Raw genomic sequence first — 22,885 nt, forward strand, 5'->3', positions numbered from 1 at the left:
AAAACAAACAAATCCGAAACAGTTGCTGTGTAATGCTAAAATACAAAATAAAATTAAGGTTTCGAGTGTTGGATTCCAACACTGTTGCTTTGTATCTTTAATCCTTATATGATTTGATTGCAATCAAACACAGCTCAAATCTAATCACTATAAAGTGTGAACTAGGTCAAGGCCACACATAATGCTTATAAATGAAATTGAAAACTGCCCCTTGTTTTCAAAACTAAATAAAATGAGCAGATTTTATAGTCATTTTTATTTTAACTTGATGTCTTAGATCAAGTAGATTCATTTTTGAAAGTATAAAGCAACAATTATGTTTACTGTCACATAAACTACAATTTTATGACTAAAATTGTAAGTTACAAGGGATAAAACAGTAACTGAAACAACAAGTACAATGCTAAAAGAATGGTGTAAATGAAATATCCAAAATAGTATGAATTGTAGTTCATGATCATATAAATATCTACAATGTAGAATGAATACAATATTTTATATAAATCAATTTTGTTCATGTGCAATAGAGTAAAAAAAAATACATTGATAAGCATTAAAGGGAGATCACTCCAAATGACAGAGATCAAAGTACAAGTTTCTATATAAACATTTCTCCCCCATAATGATCAAGTAGATAGAAAATGAACCAGTTTAAAATTCTTACAACCAGTTTAAAATTCTTTTATACAAATCCATTCTAAAACTTTCCTAAAATCTAAATACCAAAACCCACTACTAATTAATCAAAGTAGTAAACAAAATTCTTATCAGGTTCCCATCATAGCCAATAAAAATTTACCAAAATAATAAATATGTTGAAATCAAACAGGAAACTAAATTCCTTCGGGTTTTTCATTAAAATTATCAGAAAATCATGTGACATCAAGAAATGACAAGTGAAATATGGAATTCATAAAGAAGAAACATAGAACAACCTCTTGCGTAGACATTACATGATGATTAAAAAAAACTACCAATATACAAAAACAGAAAACTGTACACAGTAGATGAAGTATTGGTAAGAGCACAAACAAATCTACAAATATTGATACAATATTATTGTCATTCATAATATACAAAAGCTGGACAAATATGTACAGAAATCCAGCCTATAGAGTATTTGATACTCCCAAGTCAGTTATTATAAATATAAGGTCAAGAATTTTATTCTTTGATTCAGCCATAATAATACCCTTGTGAATCTTTAAATAATAATGATCTATTTTGCAACCTCTACTAAATAAACATTAAGAAGAACCACATCCTTCCAGTAAATCAATTCCTCTTGTGCAGTTTGGAGACTACACTTGACCTTAAGGTTACTTCCCAATACAATTTAGTTTTGGTAGTACAAAATATGCTGCCTATATACAGGGCTTATCCTAATGGCAATATGTTCTAAATACATGTATATACAACTAGCGTTGTTTCTTCTGACCTATCGAGTCGCACCATCTAGAATGTCTGCTCTCATTCTATATTTGAGTATGATAGTATATGGTTACTGACAATGATTCAACTATATGTACATCTCCTAGAAATAAATTAGACACACTGAAACAATCTCTTCAACAGTGAACTATTGTGTGATGATCAGTGCTACAAAGCAGATTGCACACAAAATAATGTACATACACAAATATTTACACCCATGTGTACGTTATACAATGTACACCTACAACTTTGTGTTAACAATCCTGATTGCATAGGTCATTCCAAACAATTAACAAGGTACACAAACAACTAACATGAAAGCCATTTTGTAGATACGTAGACCAGCCATTTTTGCAAAATAAAAGAAACATAAATACTAAATTGCCACATCTTCATCAGATTATGCAAGTACCATCACAAACTGTTACATGTACAAGCCAAGGCATAAACAGGCAGTTTGACACTGACCCCTTTCATGAATTTCAAAATACTGTTGTTAATGCAAAAACATAACATTAACAAAATCTGCAGTCATTTGGTAAATGTAGTATGGCACTTCAAGAATGATAAACAAGAAATTTCTTTATATATATGTATATATATATATATATATGCAAGAGCTGCCCATGATATTTTTCATTTAATTTCCTTTCAGGCATTGAAGAAATTCTAAAATGATGATCATCAAATATTAATTAAGAAAATGCACCCATTTCCTGGTGGGAGTAAACTAGTTCCTTCACAAAATCTATACATAAACTAAATCTAGAACATCAGAGACATTCAAGAAATTATTTCCAAATGAAATATTTCAGACTCTTGCAAAAATATATCAATGGGCAGCCTTCGACTTAAATGGCAATATACTGGCATAAAACTTGGGACCAGTCTACCACCCTTATTACCAAGTAGTAGACACCAGCACCTGAATCGAATCCAAGTCACACATCAGCAGAAGGACTATATCATAATGGCTTTGGACAATACCCTAACATTGCCCTATGCTTTTATCTCTCTGTCTGTGGTATTTATGGCCATTTGAATGATTTTCTGGCAGATTCCTGGGTTAAAGCAGCGTTATTGTGTTTCTTTGGCACAGCTGTTCAGACATCAACAACGTGAGGTTTCTTTTGCTGTCGTTTCTTGTCCAGTAGGTAGGACACATCCAGTCTCTGCTTCTTTGGGGTCTGATTCAGAAGTTTCAGAGTAATGGCATCAATGTGCTCTCTCTTTTCTCTTCTCTGTAATTGCATAAACATAAATAATTCATAGACTTCAAAACACTTCAATGAAATCTAGAAACATGCTACAGTGGAACCTCATTATACCTTTCTCATAATAATGTAATACCAGGAGTGAAATTCAAAACATCACTTCAAATTTGTCTTCTCCAAATAAAGGCATGGGGGTGAATATTTTTTATTCTGTTTCCTTGTTTTGAATACTTTGGTACTTGAATTCATTTACAGCTTACATGCATCTTAATATCTTTTACACCCTTCTACTCTCCTTTCTTATACTAGAGTAGGATGATATATCTTAATACATTTTGGTTATCTGCATCTGTCTCTGCCATTTTCTTTGACTTCCGTTTATTCATATGTGTATAAATTTCACTCAAGTACTCGTTCATACTCAATATTTGTAAACAACAAAACATTGTTTTTATTGATAACTCTTTTTAGCACTATTTTAAAAATAACACTGTTCAATACATTTGTAGTGTTTACTAAATAATAGGATCCACATCTCACGCTTCATTATAGATCCATGTGACAACACAATGGCTGGAAAAATGTAATTGCAGGATGTTTTGTGCCTGTAGATAAACTGTTTTGTGATCAGTGTGCCTTGACTTATCCTACCATGGGAATGGTACTGATACCTATTCAATTTGGAAAAATAATATTCTGTGTTGACCATGCACTACTGCTAACAGAGTAATCAGTCAAGCATCACTAATCCCCAAAACACACTTGACAGCCAAGGGCAATCATTAAGGAAATTCCTTACTATAGGGTGTATCTTACATTGATCAACACTGAATATGTAGGGGCTTATTATGTTCTTTCCCCAGAATTTTTACAACATAAAACTGAATCAAGGCACATTGAGACTACATGAAAATCACATCTATCTAATATAGCTTTGTTTTTCAATGTAATAAGAGAACGTAATAAAATGTGAACTTAAAAACGAAGTTCCACTGTATAAAGTACACCTGTATGAAAGCGACAATAGATACAAGTACGAAATACAAGTAGAGAACTTTCCTTACAAACTCAATCACATGTAATAGGCAAATCTTTGTTTTCACCTTATTCATTGACCACAAAGTGCGAGAAAGTTATTGTTTACCCAAATGAAAGCGAGATTTTGACAGTAAATCCAAGAAATACGAGAAGATAAAGCAATGGTTCACAAGACCCACCTTTTCCTCCTCTAATTTTGCAATCATTTCTCTCTGTTCTTCAGTTTTAGCACTGCTATGCTCCTGCAGATGTTCCTTTATCGTCTTTTTCCGTTTGGGAATCTCAGATTGCGAGCGTTCTTCCCATGCAGTTTTCCGTCTGTATTGCTCCGGTACTTCATGAGGCTGAAACCCAGAATTACAAAATATATGCAGGTTTTATCCCATTTTACTCAACAGCCATGATTATAAAAATTTTGAACCAGGATTTTTTTGACTCATAGTCATCATAAATAATGTTATCATTTCGAGATATATGAATATCTTTACCAGTTTAAGTATGTAGTATGACTTACAGAGTATGTTCTTTTTGGGTTTAGCCTTTTCTCATACTTGTCAAAACAGTATGACTTTGTATTGATGATATACCTGTCAACAGAACATTAAGGAACATGATTGAAATCAAAATTATGAAATAACCTCCAATTTAATAACAAAACTTATCTATATCTGATATATTCAAAATTACTCGTAGATGAAATATGTAAAACACATGCACAATTTATTTTTTGGCCAAAGTAATGAAAATGTGCACACTTCATACGAAAAAGCGACTTACGGTTGCTTTGATATTTTATAGAAGAGATGAGCAGTTTTGTCCATTCTGTATTCACAAATAAAAATATCTTGTTCTCTCGTTCCCTTGGGACGTCCTTTAGAGAAAGTGTTCAAATCCATCACACAGCAACTCCCCACAATGGCATCAAAGGGAATTATCTCATAAATTGGCATTCTGAAGACCTGTAGATTAAAGAATCATTAATAGGTTGCCTATAGTAATTCTATAATATATAATTCATGTCAGGTAAATGCCTCTAAAGCTATGCAAGATGTAGGTAGCTTTGTTGATGCTACCCAAAGAAAAGATTTTAGTAAAGATTTAAACCAGCATATCTTTAGAAATAGCTAACATTAGTATAAAATTTTCTTGAAAACTGTGAAAACTAAAACAAATATTCACTTACATAAAATTGCATGTGCAGATGAGATACATGTAGAACTCTTTTTTTAAATTGGCCTCCTATAATAACTTCCTTTATGAGATGCTGTTGATGAATTTCTATACATTCTGCACTAAAATATCATTTATCGTTTTTGACTATACCTTCAATAAACTATTCTCAATATCTAAACTTGTAAAGCAAAGACTAACCTCATTTGGGAAAAATTTTCTGGACGGCTCATGGAATGTTTCATGTGGCCTGTAGTAGTTATGACCGAAGGCAAAGTTCCTTCCTCTGAAAAAGAATAATGAATATATTGAGGTAACTATTTGAAATAAAAGTCCATCCACATGTGTTGCTTCATCTTGATTTTACTTTGTGATCAGCAGAGTTCTTGAAAAGTGTCGGTAATGTCGGATTATCCGATAAAAGTAGTAAATGTCCGACACAAGTTACTTTATTGTCGGTCCCGATGGTCGATAAAAGATCGAGATCGAAGTCCGTTTTTACCGGGAAAATGGCGGCCATGTGGCCCATAAAATTTCAAAAGGATGCGAAACCTGGCAAGACACTGAAACGCAAATGTGACGAACCTGCTGTAAAAAATTATGAGGAGAAAAGAAACCGCTTGTTTCAGCCAGCCTGGCAAGCTGGGAGACCATGGCTTCTATTTGATGCGGTTAAAGGTATGACCTGTAGTTGGTGCACTGAGCATGGTAGAGGGGGCATTGAAGGTGCAAGTAAGAAGAATTTATTTGTCGTTGGCTCGAAGAACTATAAACACTCTACAGTCACTGACCATGAAAAGTCGAAGTTGCATTTGGAGGCGACAAATGTGAAAAATTCAAAGAAAGAGGTGAAAGAGAAGAAGAGCACTGCTCACAAAACTGTTATGGCATTGAAGGAGTATACACGAAAACAAATGGAATACCGATTCAGGAACGTCCATGCTCTTATCAAAAACAACAGACCTATATCTGATTATGTATGGCTAAATCAGCTTGACCGAGCTAAGGGCCTGGAGATCAGTTCCACTTACGACAATTCTTCTTCTGCTACCTTGTTTCTAGAATTTATATCTTCTGTAGAAAAGGAAAAGCTTACAAATATCTTGGCCCAGATTAAGTTTTTCTCTATGACAATGGATGGGAGTACGGATGACAGCAGTACTGAACAGGAAACTGTGTTTCTCAGGAGTTCTGTACAAGGTGAGATTTTTTTAATTTGTAAGTATGATTAATTATGTATTCTTATGAATCAGCTAGAATAGGAAACAATTCAATTATGTTGTTTGTGTTTTTATAGGAAAGATGATAATGAGATTCCTTTTTATCGGTGAACCAAATTCAATTGGATCCGCTGATCTGTTTACATTCCTGAAAGAAAAACTAGCAGCAAACAATGAATTGGACTATACGAGTAAATTTATTGGATTTGGATGTGATGGGGCAGCCAACATGATGGGTAGAAAATCAGGTCTATTAACTCGAATGCAGGAGGAATATCCTCATGTTGTTGGTGTGCATTGCTTGGCTCATCGATTACAACTTTCCTTTCGAGACATATTTAGGAATAACAAATACTATGTCAAACTGTCAACTTTGCTCATTGGGCTTTTTTATTTCTACAAGAACAGCCCTAAACAGAGGAAAGGTCTAAGAGAGGCAATGAAAGTAAGTTGTATTCTAACAGTGTACAAAATTTACATTATTTAAAGGAAATATTTTGCATTGTTATCAACTCTGTGAATAGCAATTGATTAGTGATTTAAGGAATTCTGAATAATAGGTTATGAATGTGAAAGGAACCCTGCCTCACAGAGTGGGAGGAAGCCGATGGATGCCCCACATTAAAAAAGCTTTGGAAACTCTCTTCAGGATGTACCCAGCATTCATTTCGCATCTCCAAAATGAATCTCATCAAAATGCCAAAGCAGAGGGGCTTGCGAAAATTATGGATGATTTTAATATCATTGCATTTGCCATTTTACTCCAGGTATTATGTAAATTAAAAACTCCACATTTCTGTAATATTTTATGGTATCCAGTAGAGTATTTTCTGACATAGTAACCTTTATTTGTAGGACCTGATCAACCCCTTGACAAAATTGTCATTGTTGCTTCAAGCCAAAGATACAACACTGGCTGATACAACAGATATGATTGAGAGCACGATTGATTATTTGCTGCAGTGTAAAACTAGGTATATTAGCCATGACATGTATTTCAAGTAAATAATTTTAGTATCAGCAACTCATTAAAGCTAAAATAGAGTTTTTAAAAACTGATAATCATTCAAAAACACAGAATTTGCCAATGGAGTAATGTTTGATGATAACTGATTTATGTTACAGCCAAAGTTTGAAACTTATTGCTGTTACTACTTCGAAAACTGTCTCTGGATATGGTTTGAAAATAAGAGGAAAGGAGCTCAACATCTGTGCCACAACAGAGAATATTGTTGACGAGTTGATTTCTCAACTAAGAGCAAGGTTGTGTGGTCAGCCCTGGGTTAAGTCAACCCTGGTTGGAAGTTTCAAAAATTGGCCAGTAGAAGATACAAATGCAGGTGTGTAATTACAGGTGTAATGTATATTTATTGTAAAAAAAGAAAAAAAGATAACTGCCTAATAGTATTAAGTTAAGTAAGTTTGGTATATTTGTATATAATTTTTGAACTTCTTTTATCTTAGTGAAGGATGACAAGAAGGTACTTTTATCTTAGTGAAGGATGACAAGAAGGTACTTTTATCTTAGTGAAGGATGACAAGAAGGTAATATTTCCTTTGTTGTAACCCTTGGTGTTTGGTATACCCATATATTTCTCTTCATACCTTCCTGGTGTAGTGCAATATATAGCTGCTCTTATGCTTTCTGGCTTAACTCACTATTTTATGTAATCCTTTCTGGCTGGCTTATTGCACTCATATATCAATCATAGTCCTTAAAATTCATTGGGGTTTTTTTCTGTTAATTTTATCAATTTGGGTGAAACAAAAATACAGATTGTTTTCTTCTTGACCAATAGAATTTGGAAAGAAGGAAGTGGAATTGTTGACAGAGAAATTCCACACTGCATTAACTACTGCTGAGTATGACACTTCACAGATGGTTTCAGAGTGGCAGCTTATGAAGTCTCTCACTTATAAGAGGTAATGTAACAAATAAAGAAATCTATTTTCAGATTATTTTGCTATTGTATCCATAGTTATATTAATGATTTTTCACTAATATCTGTATTTAGATTTGGATCATGTCTAGCACATCTTGCATGGGAAACTGTGAATTCTTCCTTTGGACAGAATGGGATCCAGAATATACTGGGATTAATTGAGCTGTTGAAAAGTCTCCCTCCAACATCTGTTTTAAATGAAACCGCCTTCAACCAAATGAAGTTAATTAAAACAGATAGACGACACAGATTAAGTGCTCAGCATTTGAATGATATCATGTTGGTCAAAATTGAATCATCATCCATCCAAGACTTTGACCCAACACCTTCAATCAATAAATGGATGGTAAGACTTAAAGTACTCAATTTAATGATAGAAATAAATTTAGATTTATTTGAACTATTAACTCACTGTAATTTACAATTTAAGTGTAAAAAACATTCTTGTTGAAACTTTAAAAAAAATGTGGGGTTTTTTTTTTTACCCAGCTGAAATGTATGAATTTTGAAATTTATTCTATCTAGGTGACACCATCTGCTCAAGGACGAAGGACAAACTACACCCGAGACACAGTGGAAGAAAGTGACATTATTACAGTGATTGCAGAAAAAGAAGTTGAGAGGGAGAGACAGTATATGGAGAGAGAAGTGGAGGGTGAGAGAGGAGTGGAGGAAGAGAGAGAAGTGGAGAGTGAGAGAGGAGTGGAGAGTGAGAGAGGAGTGGAGAGTGAGAGAGAAGTGGAGCAAGAGAGAGAAGTGGAGAGTGAGAGAGAAGTGGAGAGTGAGAGAGGAGTGGAGCAAGAGAGAGAAGTGGAGAGTGAGAGAGGAGTGGAGAGTGAGAGAGGAGTGGAGCAAGAAAGTGAGGAAGATTCAGAGTGTGAGCAAAATGAGAAAGAGAATGAAAGGAGAATAAATGAACTTGTAGCTGAGATTGAGATGGAATACAATTAGTTGATTATAAATAAAATTTATCAAAATCTCAAAAGCGATGCATATTTTCTAGACTGACAAAATTTTGTTTGGGCTGACACTATTTCTAACAGTGTCAGACCAAATGTCTGACACTTCAAAAGAAATTTCAAGAACTCTGGATCAGTAATTTCACAACATACGTATAATACGTATATTAACTATAAGTGCATTTCTCCATCTAATACTGTAAGGATTTCGGGAACCAGTGCCATCCATCATTTTTCCAAACTTACTTTTCATCCTTCCATAGGCGCTCGATGCGGAAGATGTCCAGTTTATCCTGCCCAATCTCTGCGATGACTCTGTAGGAAGTTCTGACAGAATCAATGGGAATGCTGTCTTCTGGCTTGGGTACCTCTCGTAACACATACACACAGTCCCCAACTCGGATCTGAATTTCATCTCTCATCAGGGTCATGTAATAGGTCCATCCCTCTGTTGCATCATCTGGTTGAGGGTCAGCAAGGATTTCCTAATCACACAAAAACAATTCATTACTAATTTACATTACCTGGGATGTGATTGAATTCCTCAGAAATCAGAGGAAAACTGGTCAAAAAGGGAGGAAAACACCTCACCCTACCTGGAGAAATATCATTTTCTGCCACTTTAGATCAAATCCAGAGTGTTTCATTTTTTCGAAAATTGAGCAAATCAGAGAATTTCCTCTGAAAAGAGGAAAAATCACCCCCCTGATTACCAATAATTGCTAACATGATGGCTGTAAAATAAATATCTCTGGTCCTAGTCCTTCAATGATTAGTCCATCTTTCCACCACGTCAGAACTGCAGTGTCTGAACCACTATACATGACCGCTTTCTAAACATGCTCAAGGCATACTTACTTTTTCCACAGGTCTTGGCTGACATAGCTCACACAAGTAATTATCCACCTCTCCCTTGACTTTCATACAGTCACAATGCTGCCAAATCTACAAAACAGATATAAAATATCAACATTCTATTGGAATTTTTAATATTGACATTCTATTGGAATCTTTTAATAATGCAAAAGTGAACAGACTGCACCTATACAATAGGATTGAGGATATTCTTGAGGTGTCACAATGGAAAATTGATGTGATATTGTCACCAAGGCAACAACATACCTGTACATGCCCATTAGCTATTTTCCAACTAGTGTTGATATTTTATAAGCATCTTGAACAAAATCATGTCAGTTAATCACTAATGAATTATATTTCACACTAATCATCACATATCACAGCAAGTTCTACTGGGAAATATATTTCTGAATATCATTTAAGCCCCACCCTGGTGCCAAACTCTTACTTCTGGAATCATGAAAAGTAGAGTACCAAAACCCTACCCCTGGGATCATGAAATTTACAAGTTTAGTAAAGGGCTACCTGCTCCTTCTAAATATCCATGTAGCTTTTATTTAGTATTAGTAGCATCAAAGAAAATGTTCTTTAAATGTTTTAAACATAAACACTACAAATAGGTCAAGTTTAACCTATTCTGAAGTCATGAATTTTACAATTTTAGATGAAGCCTTCCTTCTCTACATGTTACAGATGCACAGTTATAGAGAATTTTTTTGAAAATTGGCCAATTTTTGGCAGTTTTTGCCCTGTCACTAAGGCCATGTTGGGTGCAGGAATCCAAAAATTTACAACTGATGCCCCCCTTGCCCTAAATATGCTTCATACCAAATTTGAAAAGAATTACAATGGTAGTTATCAAGAAGTTCAAATGTTTATGCACAATGGCAGATGCAAACCAATAAACAATAGGTCATCTGCGTAACTCTGGCGACATAAAAACTGTCATCATGTCAAATAACTTACAAAGCACTTCTCACACTGAATCATCAGACCCTCATCTCGAAAAATTCCACACACACATCGAATGACTTCCTCCTCCTCTTCCTCTTGTCCTTCTGTAACAGTTATAGTATTAATTACCAACAGACTATATACATGTAGTTAGCCACTTTGCTAAACAAGACACTTCTACACATGCTTACAGCAAATCTTGTTTTGCAGAACCTGTATAACACCTTAATGCTTCTTTAATACTAGTTCTTTCCACAGCCAGAAAGTCATTTCAAGTCAAATTTGTAATTCAAATTGTGACTTAAATAACATACTGTAAACCAACGTTTATTCGCAGCTACTTTATTTAGCAATTCACCTGTAGTAAACTGGTTCATGGCGAGTAATTTTTGTGATCAAGCCTTTTTTGAGCCTATGACAGACATTCAAGGACTGGTTCCCGACGAGAAATATTCGCGACGATGATGTTCTCTCAAAATTTTCTCGCGTGAGAATAAAAGTTGGTTTACAGTACCTGTGTGTTCTGACTTTACTAATTCATGTTCTAATCCAAGCATAGATAGTTTATTTCATCTAAGTAATTTATGTTTTAACCTATTGCCTCCGTTTCCGATGTTTCCTTTTCAATGGACTGCAGACTTCCCTCTCCAAGAATGTCTTCCAGGATGGGTGTGGCCTCAGCCTTGGCCATGACGTACACCTTACGGAGTTCTGTCACAAGTTGTCCCATCCATGAGGATCTGCCACTGTATCTCTGAAGGTACAAACAATACAGATTTTTGTTTTTGTTCTTGGATAAAATAAAAGCAAGTCATTTTCAACTTCACTGTATTGCAGCATGATATATACATATTACATGGATTAAGTTTACCTCAGCATTTTTAAACAGCCTATTCATGTCTTTATCAAAGGCTTCTAAATCTGAATATGCTCCAGACAAGATATTCTTTTCAATGATATGGAAGTCAATGGGATGTTCTATGACTGTGTAATATTCTGGGTGTTTCTTCCTGGATGGCAAGGCAAAAGTGGAAACTGGTTCTCTTCCATCCTTATCTATAATGGAACAAAAAACAGAATCTGTTTACAATATGTAGTACTTCTAATTCTTCAGAAAATGACCGTTTCTCCTCCTTTTTCCTTCAGAGCATGATTTCTCAAAGTTTACATTTATCAAATAAATTTAGCAGATAAACAAGAGGCCAACATTGAGGCTTTATCGGTTACACATATCAGTTTAAAGTATCGCCAGTCCCAAGGGCAGCAGCGGACTATGAAATCTATAATTTTCCTACTCTGCATATTAAATTCCAATATTCAGCTGCGGTATAAAATGGGATGAGTTCTTAAAAAGAATGCCCCTGTAAGTGTCCATACTGATGAAAGACTTTACATAATATATAAAATATTATATTAAAGTGGCATAGACAAGATTTTGGTAAAAACTTACTTGGACATTAATTAGTAATATGGTAGTATTTAATATGTGTAACACATAGCAACAAACCTAAATTTCAAAAAAGATGTATTTGAGACATCTAAACTTTTCACTTTCAAAACAAGGCACGAGCCCTGTTTATGTTTACATGTTACAAGATTCAGCTATCAACATGCAGCCAAAGTTGATGGCTTCAGAGGAAAAAAGCTTTCACAAAGAAAATTTTCAGTTCTTGCTTGCTCCCTAAATTGATTTAGCAATAATCTATGTCGAAATGCTGTATGCATTGACATACTTTTTTAAAAATCTTGGTGTTCTCACCACACCTGGTTTACAAGTGTTTGTACTAGAAATATACATGTGTATTAATTTGAAATTCAAATTCTGACTTGGGTCAATTTCAAATCTTGCTCAGCATCCCCCCCCTCCCTTAAATCCACTGTGCAAGTACCTTTGTACTCCATTACTTGTCGGCAAACACTATTGAAAACTTGAGCAAGCCTAGCGGTCTGCGTCACTTCAGTGTTTTCTTCTGCTAGGGCAAGTCGCCTAAAAATATAAGAAAGATATAATTACCTAAATAACATTCTCTCTTTGTATAGTACAGGTATGCACAAGAATTCCAAATATAAAATTTGAATTGAAACTAGTATTTTACAAACTGCATTCTATAAATTTAATGTCAGATACCTGGTTTTGACAGATCTCGCCGTTTTGAGGGCAGTGAGCTGAGACATAAACACATCTTTTTTGGTGAACCCTGTTGCTTTCATGTATTCTCCCTCTTTATCTAGTTTTTCAGGAGCTTTGCGACTGATGTGTCTCTGCTTGTCAATGTTTCGCAACAGGAAAATGGCATGAGTTCGGGCAAAGTGGCGTTCCTTATGTGACATAGGCTTCATGGTGGACAAGGTGGAAGAAGCACTGTGTTCTTTTCCTGCTTTCTATAAACAGAAAAGCCAATTTCAAAGATAACTCTTAGGATCATTTTAATTACAGATGCCTTGCATTACTACAATAACCCAACATTTCTTAAAAAATGCAGTTCACCCCAAATTTCTAAAAACTCCTTGATAAAATGCTATATTTTACAAGACTCAGAAACAAAGTCTCTTATTAATACTGTATTTCTAGTTTACCTTTTCCTTGTATTTCTTTAGCCGGTTCTTGGATTTGCGTTTATCCTTTGGTGGCCTCCCTGGACCTTTGGACTTTTCTTTCACCTGACCATTCACCCTCTGAGTTTTACCTCCAATCACACCTCGACACTCTGCACTACCACATCTACACAGTTGCTGTCCAAAAAAAAATAAAAAAATAACTTTTCGCCTTAACTTATAAAACAAAAAATTGATACAATCCATCCAAGAGCTAGTTAGGTACAGGTGATTCTTGATGGTTCAAACTTTGATCTCTTGAAGATCTTTATCTCTCAAAGAGAAATCAGTTCTGAATTTTTCTATATTACTCAGCAAATTTACTCTCGATATCCAATCCTTCAATCCTTGAAGTGAAATTTGGGTCCCAAAAAACATTTCGTTTTTCATTCTCAATCATTTGAAGTGGTGGTAACAGATACCCACCATCCATCAAGCATTTAATTATTTCCCCTTGGACCTCATGATTGCGAATGACAAGGGCTAGCTTAGCCATGTTTAATTAAGTGTTTACATTGGTAACACTTCACCTAGGTTTCTTTTTAGGGTGGACAGTTAATTGTTTGATTGGTAAGTTTGAACCCTACACCTGTGTTTTGTTTTTGCTGTATATATAATCCAAATATACATGATATTTATGATTTGAACAGACTTGACAATGACACTAATTTTGAGAAATTCAAAATAATTTAGAACCATGTCCAGGAAACATGATTATTTATAAGAATTTGTTTTGTGTAAAGCGAGTGGAAACTGTGACAATTGTGCTCCATGTAGTTAGTGACTGTAAAACTTAATTATTTTTTAAAAAATTTGTCTCATAAATATGTACATGTACATCTATTTTAGCATAAAAAAAATTAATACATAAATTTTAAACTTAAAAAATCTTTTTATTTATGCAAGTTAGTTATGTTGAAATCAACTCAATTACCTAAAAATATAAAGGGCATCATGTCTAAAGAATCCCAGGATGTTGTAAATATGCACTCCGGTTACTATAAAATCTGAACCATAATGGTCAGACCTTTAATTAGAGGAATTTGCTCAACCTTCAATCTCTCAAAGTTCTATCAATGTCCCTTGAAAGTTATCGAGAGTCGCCTGTATATTTACTTTCCTTCAAGTCGAAAAAACTGTAGCATAATTATCTGACAATTTGAGAAGTAAAAATATGCCACTTCCAATAAAGCCTTCAACAATAGCTAGAACCCATACTTATCTGATATCATACCTGAGCATCCACATTAAAGGAGTGGAAGTTGTAATCATAGGTAAGTTCTGTGTCATCTGAAATGTCCTTCAAGGCGAACAATCCCATTCTGTATACTCCATTAACATTCCTGCACAGAAGAAATTAACTCAGAAATATAAAAATATTCTTTAAATAAAACTACCCCTTTGTTACCTTACTTGCGAAATGTTTTATGTCGCGATGTTAAGCATCATTCACTACAGTGGACTTCATTTTCAAGACTGAATGCAACAAACATCACTTACGAGAAAATGTTGGTGTCTCAACTCAATCCATTCATGCTGCTTCTAATCTCATAGTTAAAATGAGATTGGTTATAACAAAATTCTGCTTATAATGAGATGAAATTCACTCCCCTTCCATGAAAATTGAAATCTGATATATCAAAATCTTCACTTGACATGTACAGTTGCTTATCTAGAGTCAGCACATATACAAATTTAACTTAGCTTGAAAACTGTGAAAGAAGTTAGATTTACACACCATTTGTAATATTTCCTCAAAACTGTCCAAGTTCAACAACCTGTTGTTTTCTCAAAGATTGACGTAAATCAAAATCCTTGCCATTTTCAATATCCATATAAACACTATAAAGTAAGAAGTCCTTAGCTTTAAAACTGTGAGAGGAATTAGACAAAACAATGTTCCCTTCAGGTAATATAGAATTTCAAATAAAGGGGCAAAACTCCTGCAAGAGATCAAAATTGCGACCTGATCTAGAGCAACTCACAGAAAACTACACAGCAAGTTTCAGTTTAATATGTGATAAGAGAAATGAAAATAGAAACAGAAAATCGTGAACAGACAAGCACACAGGCATTGCAGCACCATAATACATCCAGTCGAAAGATGAGCATATAAAAAGGGAAAACATTGGTAAATCACAAATTCAGATACAGGCAAGTCATTTTCTTGGGAGAGTTTACCTATTACATGTGGTGGAAGTGCTCTCTTAAAAATCTTGTAGGAACTGAGGTCCACTGTACTAATTTCAAAGTCTCAAAGGTCAAACATAATGAAAGGTTTGTGTTTTCAAGAACCCAAACTCATTTTTTACCATTTCTGCATTTCACAGTTGGGTTCACATGAGTGGTTGACATATCGCCCAATGTTTCCCATCCTGTAGCCATCAATGACGGCACCGCTGTCCAGGTTCAGACAGTAGTGATGGCGCTCCTTAGAGTACTCTTCTGTCATGCGTCGACGAAACTCCACCTCACTAACAACTTCACCAAGATACTCCAAAATAAACTGACCTGTCAATTGGAATCAATATCTTTATTGGAAAAATTATCACACTCCTTTTAAACAAACTCACATTGTTGACCCCATAAAATCTACAGGTAAATTATTGACTTCTTAGGCATGCTCTTCATGAACTTGACATTTGACTCTTAAAATCAATATTCATTTTATGAGCATATGTCTGCTGAAATGCATATATCAGTTTGATCATAATATAACTTAAAGCATGTATAAGCAAATATACGTTATGTATTGGATTGTTTGCATGTTGTTTACATTTTTCACGCATTTAGAGACTTTGTCAGCTTATAATAGGTGAAGTGCCACAAATTTTGACCTATGCATGGTGAATAGGATGTACCCTACTAAGAAAATTCTTTATCATGCCGCAGGACCTCCATTTTAAGGTCACATCTTAAATGACTTGTGACTTTCACTTCAAATGACAAGATGCGTGGTGAGGGAACAGTCATTTAATATGTCAAATATCTTAGGTTTGACACAGCACCAAAATCAACCCTGGCCTCCCAGTTCTGAAAGAAGAGCCCTAACCAAGCTACCAAACTGGTCAATACATGGTATAACTTTTAGTTCTGCAACATTGGGAGGGATATAAATAATGTACATTACACAAACTCTTCTACTTAGAGGCAATGACTCTTAAGAATTTTTATTTCTTAATACACTATCAGTAATAATACAGGATTGAAATGAAAAATTTACCATTAGATATTGGTTCGGAAGTTTTGATCCCATATCCTCGATCATTTGTGACTATGACCTCCAGATTGGGAACCCATTCATGTTTTTGAAATCGCTGATTCAAACACTGTTCTTGACATGGACAGGTACCAACGTCACATTCCGTGTACATCATTCTGTAAATATGAAATAATCTCTCCAAAAAAAGGATGAAAGTATTGATAAACTTTGGAATATCCAAGTTTATTTCAGGATAGAAATTTGTCAATACCTTTGTAAAAATTTATGTATATTTGACTCAAGAAACCTGACGTTTTTAGAATTTTATAACAAACAACTGCCTGAATATAGTCTACAGTGGTACTAGTACTGTTAATGCCTAAATTGTATGTTACACCTGACCAAGCAAGCTGATTAAACAAGACTCATTTGTCTATGTCACTTCATAGGCATGTAAAGCATTAAAAAAAGTCGAATTTCTTGTAAAAATGACCTCCATGGGTTGTCTTCGCTAAATAAATGGGTCAATACTAAACTCTTCAGTCAAAAAACCTTGAAGCACATGCCATACAGAATGCTTAATTTGTAAACTGAAATTTCTCATTTAACACACATATATTTTTTTTTTTCAATATTTGTGACATTTCATTTCCTAGAAAAGCCACATGAGGCATACTGGCGTATAGGCCAACATGTCCTTTTCCCATCCTTACTATTGCCATGCATTGCTAATTTTCTGACTTTGTACTATTCAAATGTTTTAACACTCAACATTTTTCTCTCTCAATTTTTCACATATTGAATATTACATCATTTATTTGTTATATAATCTATACACACAAAATGAGATGTAGAATTAATGAACAGTGTCATAAGAAAGTCTATAGCTTATTATTTAACAATTTAATTTTGCAAAATATGATTTCTTCAAAAAACAAAAACTGTAATGTTACATAAATCTGAGTAATGCTATGTTTGCTACATGTACGTTATGACAATATTTTAATAAAAGAAAACAAAAAAGAATCTGGAAGAGAATTCAAACTCTCATACCATCTGCTAAATAATTTTTATTATTTGTGGTTTACAGATCAAAATAAAGGCTAAATCTGGGATAGAAACACCTAATGTGTTATGTTGAGGTCACATACCTGTTAAGACATTCCTCACCACAACCTTTCAACTCTGGGTCATAAGGTCGTTTACAGGTACATGGATGTGCTTCATCACAGACAGGCTTGACATCAACATGAATATCTGTAATGCATTCTTTTTTTTTTTAATTTGAAGAACATAATTCTGTAATGGTCTAAATATCTGTAATTTAATAAAGTACATGCACTTTTGGAAATATTTCTTGATGTGCACTTCATATATTCAGTGCAATTGATTGGGGATTCACATATTCTTAATTTCTTACAGCCTGTATGAATTGAACAATTAATTTTCTTTCCTTTATGCATGTTATATGACCCATTTGAGAGGTTTATTTCCTATAAATTGCTTCTGCCAAATAGAAAGGATTAATATGAGGCCCATGGGCCACAATGCTCACCTTAGTCACAGTCCCTGTTCTTTTGAAGACTTTGAAGAGATTCTTTACCCTCTTTATTCCCATGATAATTTTTGACCATATTATGACCCTACCCTAGTCTCACAGGGACATGACTTAACTAAATTTGTATCCACACATCAAAGGGATGTATCACTGTCAATATTACTAACATGGCAGGGCTCGAAATTAGCGAGAAATACTCGCGAAATGCGAGTACATTTGAAAAATAGCGAGCAAAAATAATGGACACTCGAAAATCTAGCGAGTGGTGATTTACAAACTATGATCGTATCGTATCCGTTTTATACGGTGATGCGCTATTCGCTTCTCCCAAACTTGCACTCTGAATCATACAAACGCTTACATGAACGACCGATTTCAATAACCGTTTTTATCCGGATTTTTCTTTTATGATTTTTTAAGAAACTCGGAGTCAAACAAATGCTTTAGAGATCGGACATCGCATATCGACATGTGCCACGAGTCCTGTTCACCTATAGGGGTGATTAAATTGAATAATTCCAAGTATGATGTTTTTGTTATTCATTTATCTACAAAAAATATCGGAATCTATGTTTTACCAAGTCTTCCGGTAGTTATTTTTATCAGAATCATGAGAATGTCATATCTAAATTTATTGTCATATTGAGGTCGGGTTGTAGTGACGTGCATTTCTCACCGCGTCGACGATTATCAAAAAAGTCATAGGACTCGTGATTGTGCTGCTTATATAACCATGAGTCCTGTATTCGCTTTAAAAAATCACTAGTGACAACCCTGATGTGGCATGAAATTGGAAGACTGGATCTAGACATGCGGTAAACAAGTCGTGGATTAGACTGTTAGAGGTGCGATAATCAAGAGACCTAGACATTGCACCATATGACTTATGTAACTTAGTGTCTTGTCCAAACACTGCCTGTTGACCCACTAGGCTCAGTAATGATGGGGAAAATCATTGATTGAAAAATATATTTATATATAAAAAGAGCACTGCTTCATTATTTTCATTTTAGCTTGTAGGTTTTCATTTTAGCCTGTGGATTTTTTACCCACAGGCTAAAATTAGCCTGTGATAGAAAAAGTTAATTTCGACCCCTGCATGGCCTTGCTGTTCTGAAGAAGTTATAAAGATTTTTTTGGTCTATACTAATGTATTACCTAAAATTTGATTCCTGATTATAGTCCCACTCCAACCCCATAATTTGATTCCTGATTATAGCCCCACTCTAACCCCATAATTTGATTCCTGATTATAGCCCCACTCTAACCCCATAATTTGATTCCTGATTATACCCCCACTCTAACCCCATAATTTGATTCCTGATTATAGCCCCACTCTATCCCCGTAATTTGAAGGAGGAAAACAACAAACACACAAAATTGTTTATTTAAAAACCAAAACAAATTGAATTGACACAACTTATGAATTTTGCATATTGATACAATGTAATCTGGCCCTGTGATTTTTAATTCTTTAAAAACATTTCCTATATTGATATAGATGTATTCTCTTGTAAAACTTTGAATCCCAATTTTAGTCCCATCCTAGCCTCAGGGCCCAATCAGGGTTCCACGCAAGAACAAAACATCCAGTCACACAATGTGGGCATTCTGATGCCTAGTTGGGGTAAAAATACTGGGTTACCAATGCCCAAACAATCTAAGAAAATGTTAAACTATGAAGGAAACCATAAAGACATTGCTGACCTAGGGGCATCCTTAGCTCATTTATGAAGACGAAAAAGTATTTTGTTCTTGCTGCCAAAACACCCTATCACTGAGTTTAGTCGGGGCTTAATATCATCAGACTTGGAAGTTGTAAAATAAAATATATAAGCTACTGATGTCAGACCCAAGGAAAACGCAAGTGTGAAACAATGATAGAAATTCTGGCTGAAACAAAACAAAAGTTGTGAGAATGAGAATAGAGTTGCTGGTTTTCAGTCTTCACGAAAACTCAAATGGTCCGAAGACCGAGGCCAGTGAATTTTACGGTCGGGTCAGTGAAAATTAAAAATCAGGAAGTCCGATGGGCTTGTAGACTTTTTGTAAGTCACATTAAACATAATGTTTAAAACGTCTTATTTGCTTAATTTACCATCAAAATAAAAATAAATAAAAAAATAGTACACAAAGTAAGTGTTTGGACATCGTGGTTTGTTTATTTCGAAAAGAACGATAACTATACTTGTAATTGTCAAGATAACTTGTACTTTGATCACGTGAATATTAAACGAACAACTTGTTGAAACAACAAAAATCTGTATCGCACCGCACAGGTAATTGATGCTCTATTGCATTGTCCAATTAAAATGACCTTCGACAATTGCAGTTATCTCTGATTTTATGCAATTTCTATAGTTTATAGAATTAATTAATCGTTTACATTTAATGTTAGTAGAGAAGGCTACTTCCTAAGGTGCACTCGGGCTGTTTTCATGTTTGTGAAAAATACGTGAATTTGTAGTCTTGTTGTATGCGGGTGAAGGGAGAGAAAATACCGTATAAGGTGTTGTTTTTCTGGTATCGACAGAAAGGATGTCTTAGGGTGGATATGAATATGAGTAATAACCATAGTTTCAGTACATTAATGGTACAATTTTACAATGCATTCCATAGTGTATGTGATAAACATATGAAAATTTAGGGGGCCAGTAAATTTCACTGTGGGCCAGTAAATTCAGGCAGTTCACTGGTCCGACTGGCCAGCAAGTTTTAAATGTTTTCGTGATGACTGGTTTTTTTTAAAACTAACATACATAAAAGTAAACTATAGAGTGGGGGTGGAATCTAAATGATAGACATTACTTATAAAATGTTCATTTGAAATATACTGTGAATGAAGTTGAGAAAAAGATGAATGTTAGTCAAAGTGGAGTGAAGAGAATGTAGTGGTAGAGAGTATGGAAAGTTTCAGAGATAATGTGAGTGATTATTGGGAGATGGATGAGAGTGAAAACGATGTGTGCAAAGAGGGATTTAAAGAGATTCTGTTCGAAACTGAAATAGAATTGCAATCAATTTCAAAAATGAACATTTTAAAGTCCATATTTGTTTGGGCAACCTGAAATCCATTCAGGCAACCTGAGATCAGTACCTAGGTTATCCAAATGGGGAGTCCCAATTCTGATTATTGTCGAACCTTGAAACATGTACCTACACTAAATTAGAATACTAGCAAGTTTTTTAAAAATAGGTCACAGTACAAGGTCACAAGTCTTTCTACCAAAAGAAAGGTCTCTTCATGAGGCATCTATGTGAATTATCAAACCCCTATCCCTCTTGGATCAAAATATATAGACCAGGTTAAAGTTTTCGAAAAGTAGGTCAGAGTCCAAGGTCACTAGGTAAAAAGTCTTGGTACCACAACAAAGGTCTTTCATGAGGTATCTATATATGAAATATCTAACCCCTATACCCTTTGGTTTAAAAGATAAATCCCAGACTTAACGGGATCATGACAATAGCTCTCCAGACATTTGTCACAGCAAACCAAAAAAATATTTCACACCTTATTGTCATGTACAAATTTGATTTCCCTATTGTGAAACCACCCTACCCTCCAGGGTCATGACTTGAATAAACTGGAATCTGCATTACCTGAGGATGCTTGCCTGACAAAATGACTATTCATGCCCAACTGTGCATGAAAAGATCTTTAAAGACTTGTTTTTCTATATAAATTCCCATGTAGAACGTTTATCCCCTAATGCAGTATCACTATACCATACCCACACACAAATTTGAATTTGTATTTCCTGGCAATCCTTGCATATTGACATGACTAATCATGTTGTTGCTTTATAAAGTTTTTTCCCTATATATTCCCATTGAAAACTTTGTTACCCTATTGTGCCCCTCTCCCTCCAAATGAATCTAAGGTATCTGAGAATGCTTACATATTAATGTGATTAATAATGACCCTGCTGTTCTTGAGAAGAAATTTTCATAAAAAAATTTTCCTATAAATTCCCATGAAAAGTTAAATTCCAATTGTAGCTTCACCCTACCCCTAGAGGCCATGATTTGGACAAACTTAAATCTTTATGCCGCAAAGCTTCCACACAAGTTTAATCTATTCTGGCCCAGTGGTTCTTGAAAAGAACATTTTAAATAGCCCCACCCTATTTTTGAATTTTCTTGATTATCTATGGCACCCATTTGCACAAATCTGAATCCCTTTCACCCAAGGATACTCCTTGTCAAATTTGGTTGAAATTGACCAAGTGGTTCTCAAGAAGGTGAAATTGTGAAAAGTTTATGATGACGACGACAAACAACTTTCGACCAGAAAAGCTCCCGTGAGCCTTTGGCTTAGGTGAGCTAAAAACAAGACAAAGACAGTAATTGTAATCAGATCCCTGTGTAATATTAGAATTGCCTTAATGTCTGCTATATACAGTGCAGCATCTCTCAAGTATCCATTGTAACATTCTAATTACTAAAAACAATTTTGACTTCAGGTAAAATTCCATCTGCAAATTAGCAGACGGATATCAAAAGTTTATCTAACTCTAAATGCTATTGGATTGCTGTATTCAGGATGGGCTTAGATACACCACGATAAAGAAATAACCCACACATATCATGTGATTTAATGTTGGACACACAGAAACAAGTCCAATCAATTTCTCGAGCTGTGATGTATGATCCAGCAAGGAGGTTTTTTTTAAAAAACAAGATCAGATTGAAGTCCTCTATTGCATCCTCTTTGGAAATGCCACTTTAGATATCTCAAGA

General features: G+C 34.7%; 2 protein-coding genes across 5 annotated transcripts in view; one reads left to right on the top strand and one right to left on the bottom strand.

The window, feature by feature from the left end:
* Positions 1-241: 241 nt before the first annotated feature.
* LOC125649572 (histone-lysine N-methyltransferase ASH1L-like) overlaps positions 242-22,885 on the bottom strand; it is a 37,125-nt gene continuing 14,481 nt past the window's right edge. For all 4 annotated transcript variants that reach the window (XM_056164817.1, XM_048877195.2, XM_056164814.1 and 1 more), the window contains exons 8-24: positions 17,739-17,844; positions 16,609-16,763; positions 15,698-15,896; positions 14,620-14,728; positions 13,368-13,523; positions 12,919-13,172; positions 12,680-12,777; positions 11,662-11,846; positions 11,385-11,544; positions 10,803-10,894; positions 9,837-9,923; positions 9,225-9,463; positions 5,058-5,142; positions 4,464-4,645; positions 4,201-4,273; positions 3,866-4,030; positions 242-2,675 (exon numbers count right to left, since the gene is read on the bottom strand). In XM_056164817.1, the coding sequence (XP_056020792.1) occupies positions 2,538-2,675; positions 3,866-4,030; positions 4,201-4,273; positions 4,464-4,645; positions 5,058-5,142; positions 9,225-9,463; positions 9,837-9,923; positions 10,803-10,894; positions 11,385-11,544; positions 11,662-11,846; positions 12,680-12,777; positions 12,919-13,172; positions 13,368-13,523; positions 14,620-14,728; positions 15,698-15,896; positions 16,609-16,763; positions 17,739-17,844 (2,483 nt within the window). In that variant the 3' untranslated portion in view covers positions 242-2,537. The remainder of the gene's footprint in view (positions 2,676-3,865; positions 4,031-4,200; positions 4,274-4,463; positions 4,646-5,057; positions 5,143-9,224; positions 9,464-9,836; positions 9,924-10,802; positions 10,895-11,384; positions 11,545-11,661; positions 11,847-12,679; positions 12,778-12,918; positions 13,173-13,367; positions 13,524-14,619; positions 14,729-15,697; positions 15,897-16,608; positions 16,764-17,738; positions 17,845-22,885) is intronic.
* LOC125649573 (J domain-containing protein DDB_G0295729-like) lies at positions 5,487-9,004 on the top strand. The gene is made up of 4 exons (XM_056164818.1): positions 5,487-7,557; positions 7,622-7,999; positions 8,092-8,365; positions 8,545-9,004. Exons 2-4 carry the CDS (start codon positions 7,956-7,958, stop codon positions 8,968-8,970), a joined length of 744 nt encoding a protein of 247 aa, XP_056020793.1. The 5' UTR covers positions 5,487-7,557; positions 7,622-7,955; the 3' UTR covers positions 8,971-9,004.

The sequence above is a fragment of the Ostrea edulis genome, chromosome 5, assembly GCF_947568905.1.
Source record: "Ostrea edulis chromosome 5, xbOstEdul1.1, whole genome shotgun sequence".
Classification (NCBI taxonomy): Eukaryota; Metazoa; Mollusca; class Bivalvia; order Ostreida; family Ostreidae; genus Ostrea; species Ostrea edulis.

What these genes read in the sequence shown, in the direction of transcription:
- LOC125649573 (XM_056164818.1), top strand. Translation starts at nt 7,956, where the DNA reads ATGGTTTCAGAGTGGCAGCTTATGAAGTCTCTCACTTATAAGAG. An exon ending in AAGTCTCTCACTTATAAGAG is followed by an intron (nt 8,000 to 8,091) that starts GTAATGTAACAA and finishes ATCTGTATTTAG; the next exon opens with ATTTGGATCATGTCTAGCAC. An exon ending in CTTCAATCAATAAATGGATG is followed by an intron (nt 8,366 to 8,544) that starts GTAAGACTTAAA and finishes TATTCTATCTAG; the next exon opens with GTGACACCATCTGCTCAAGG.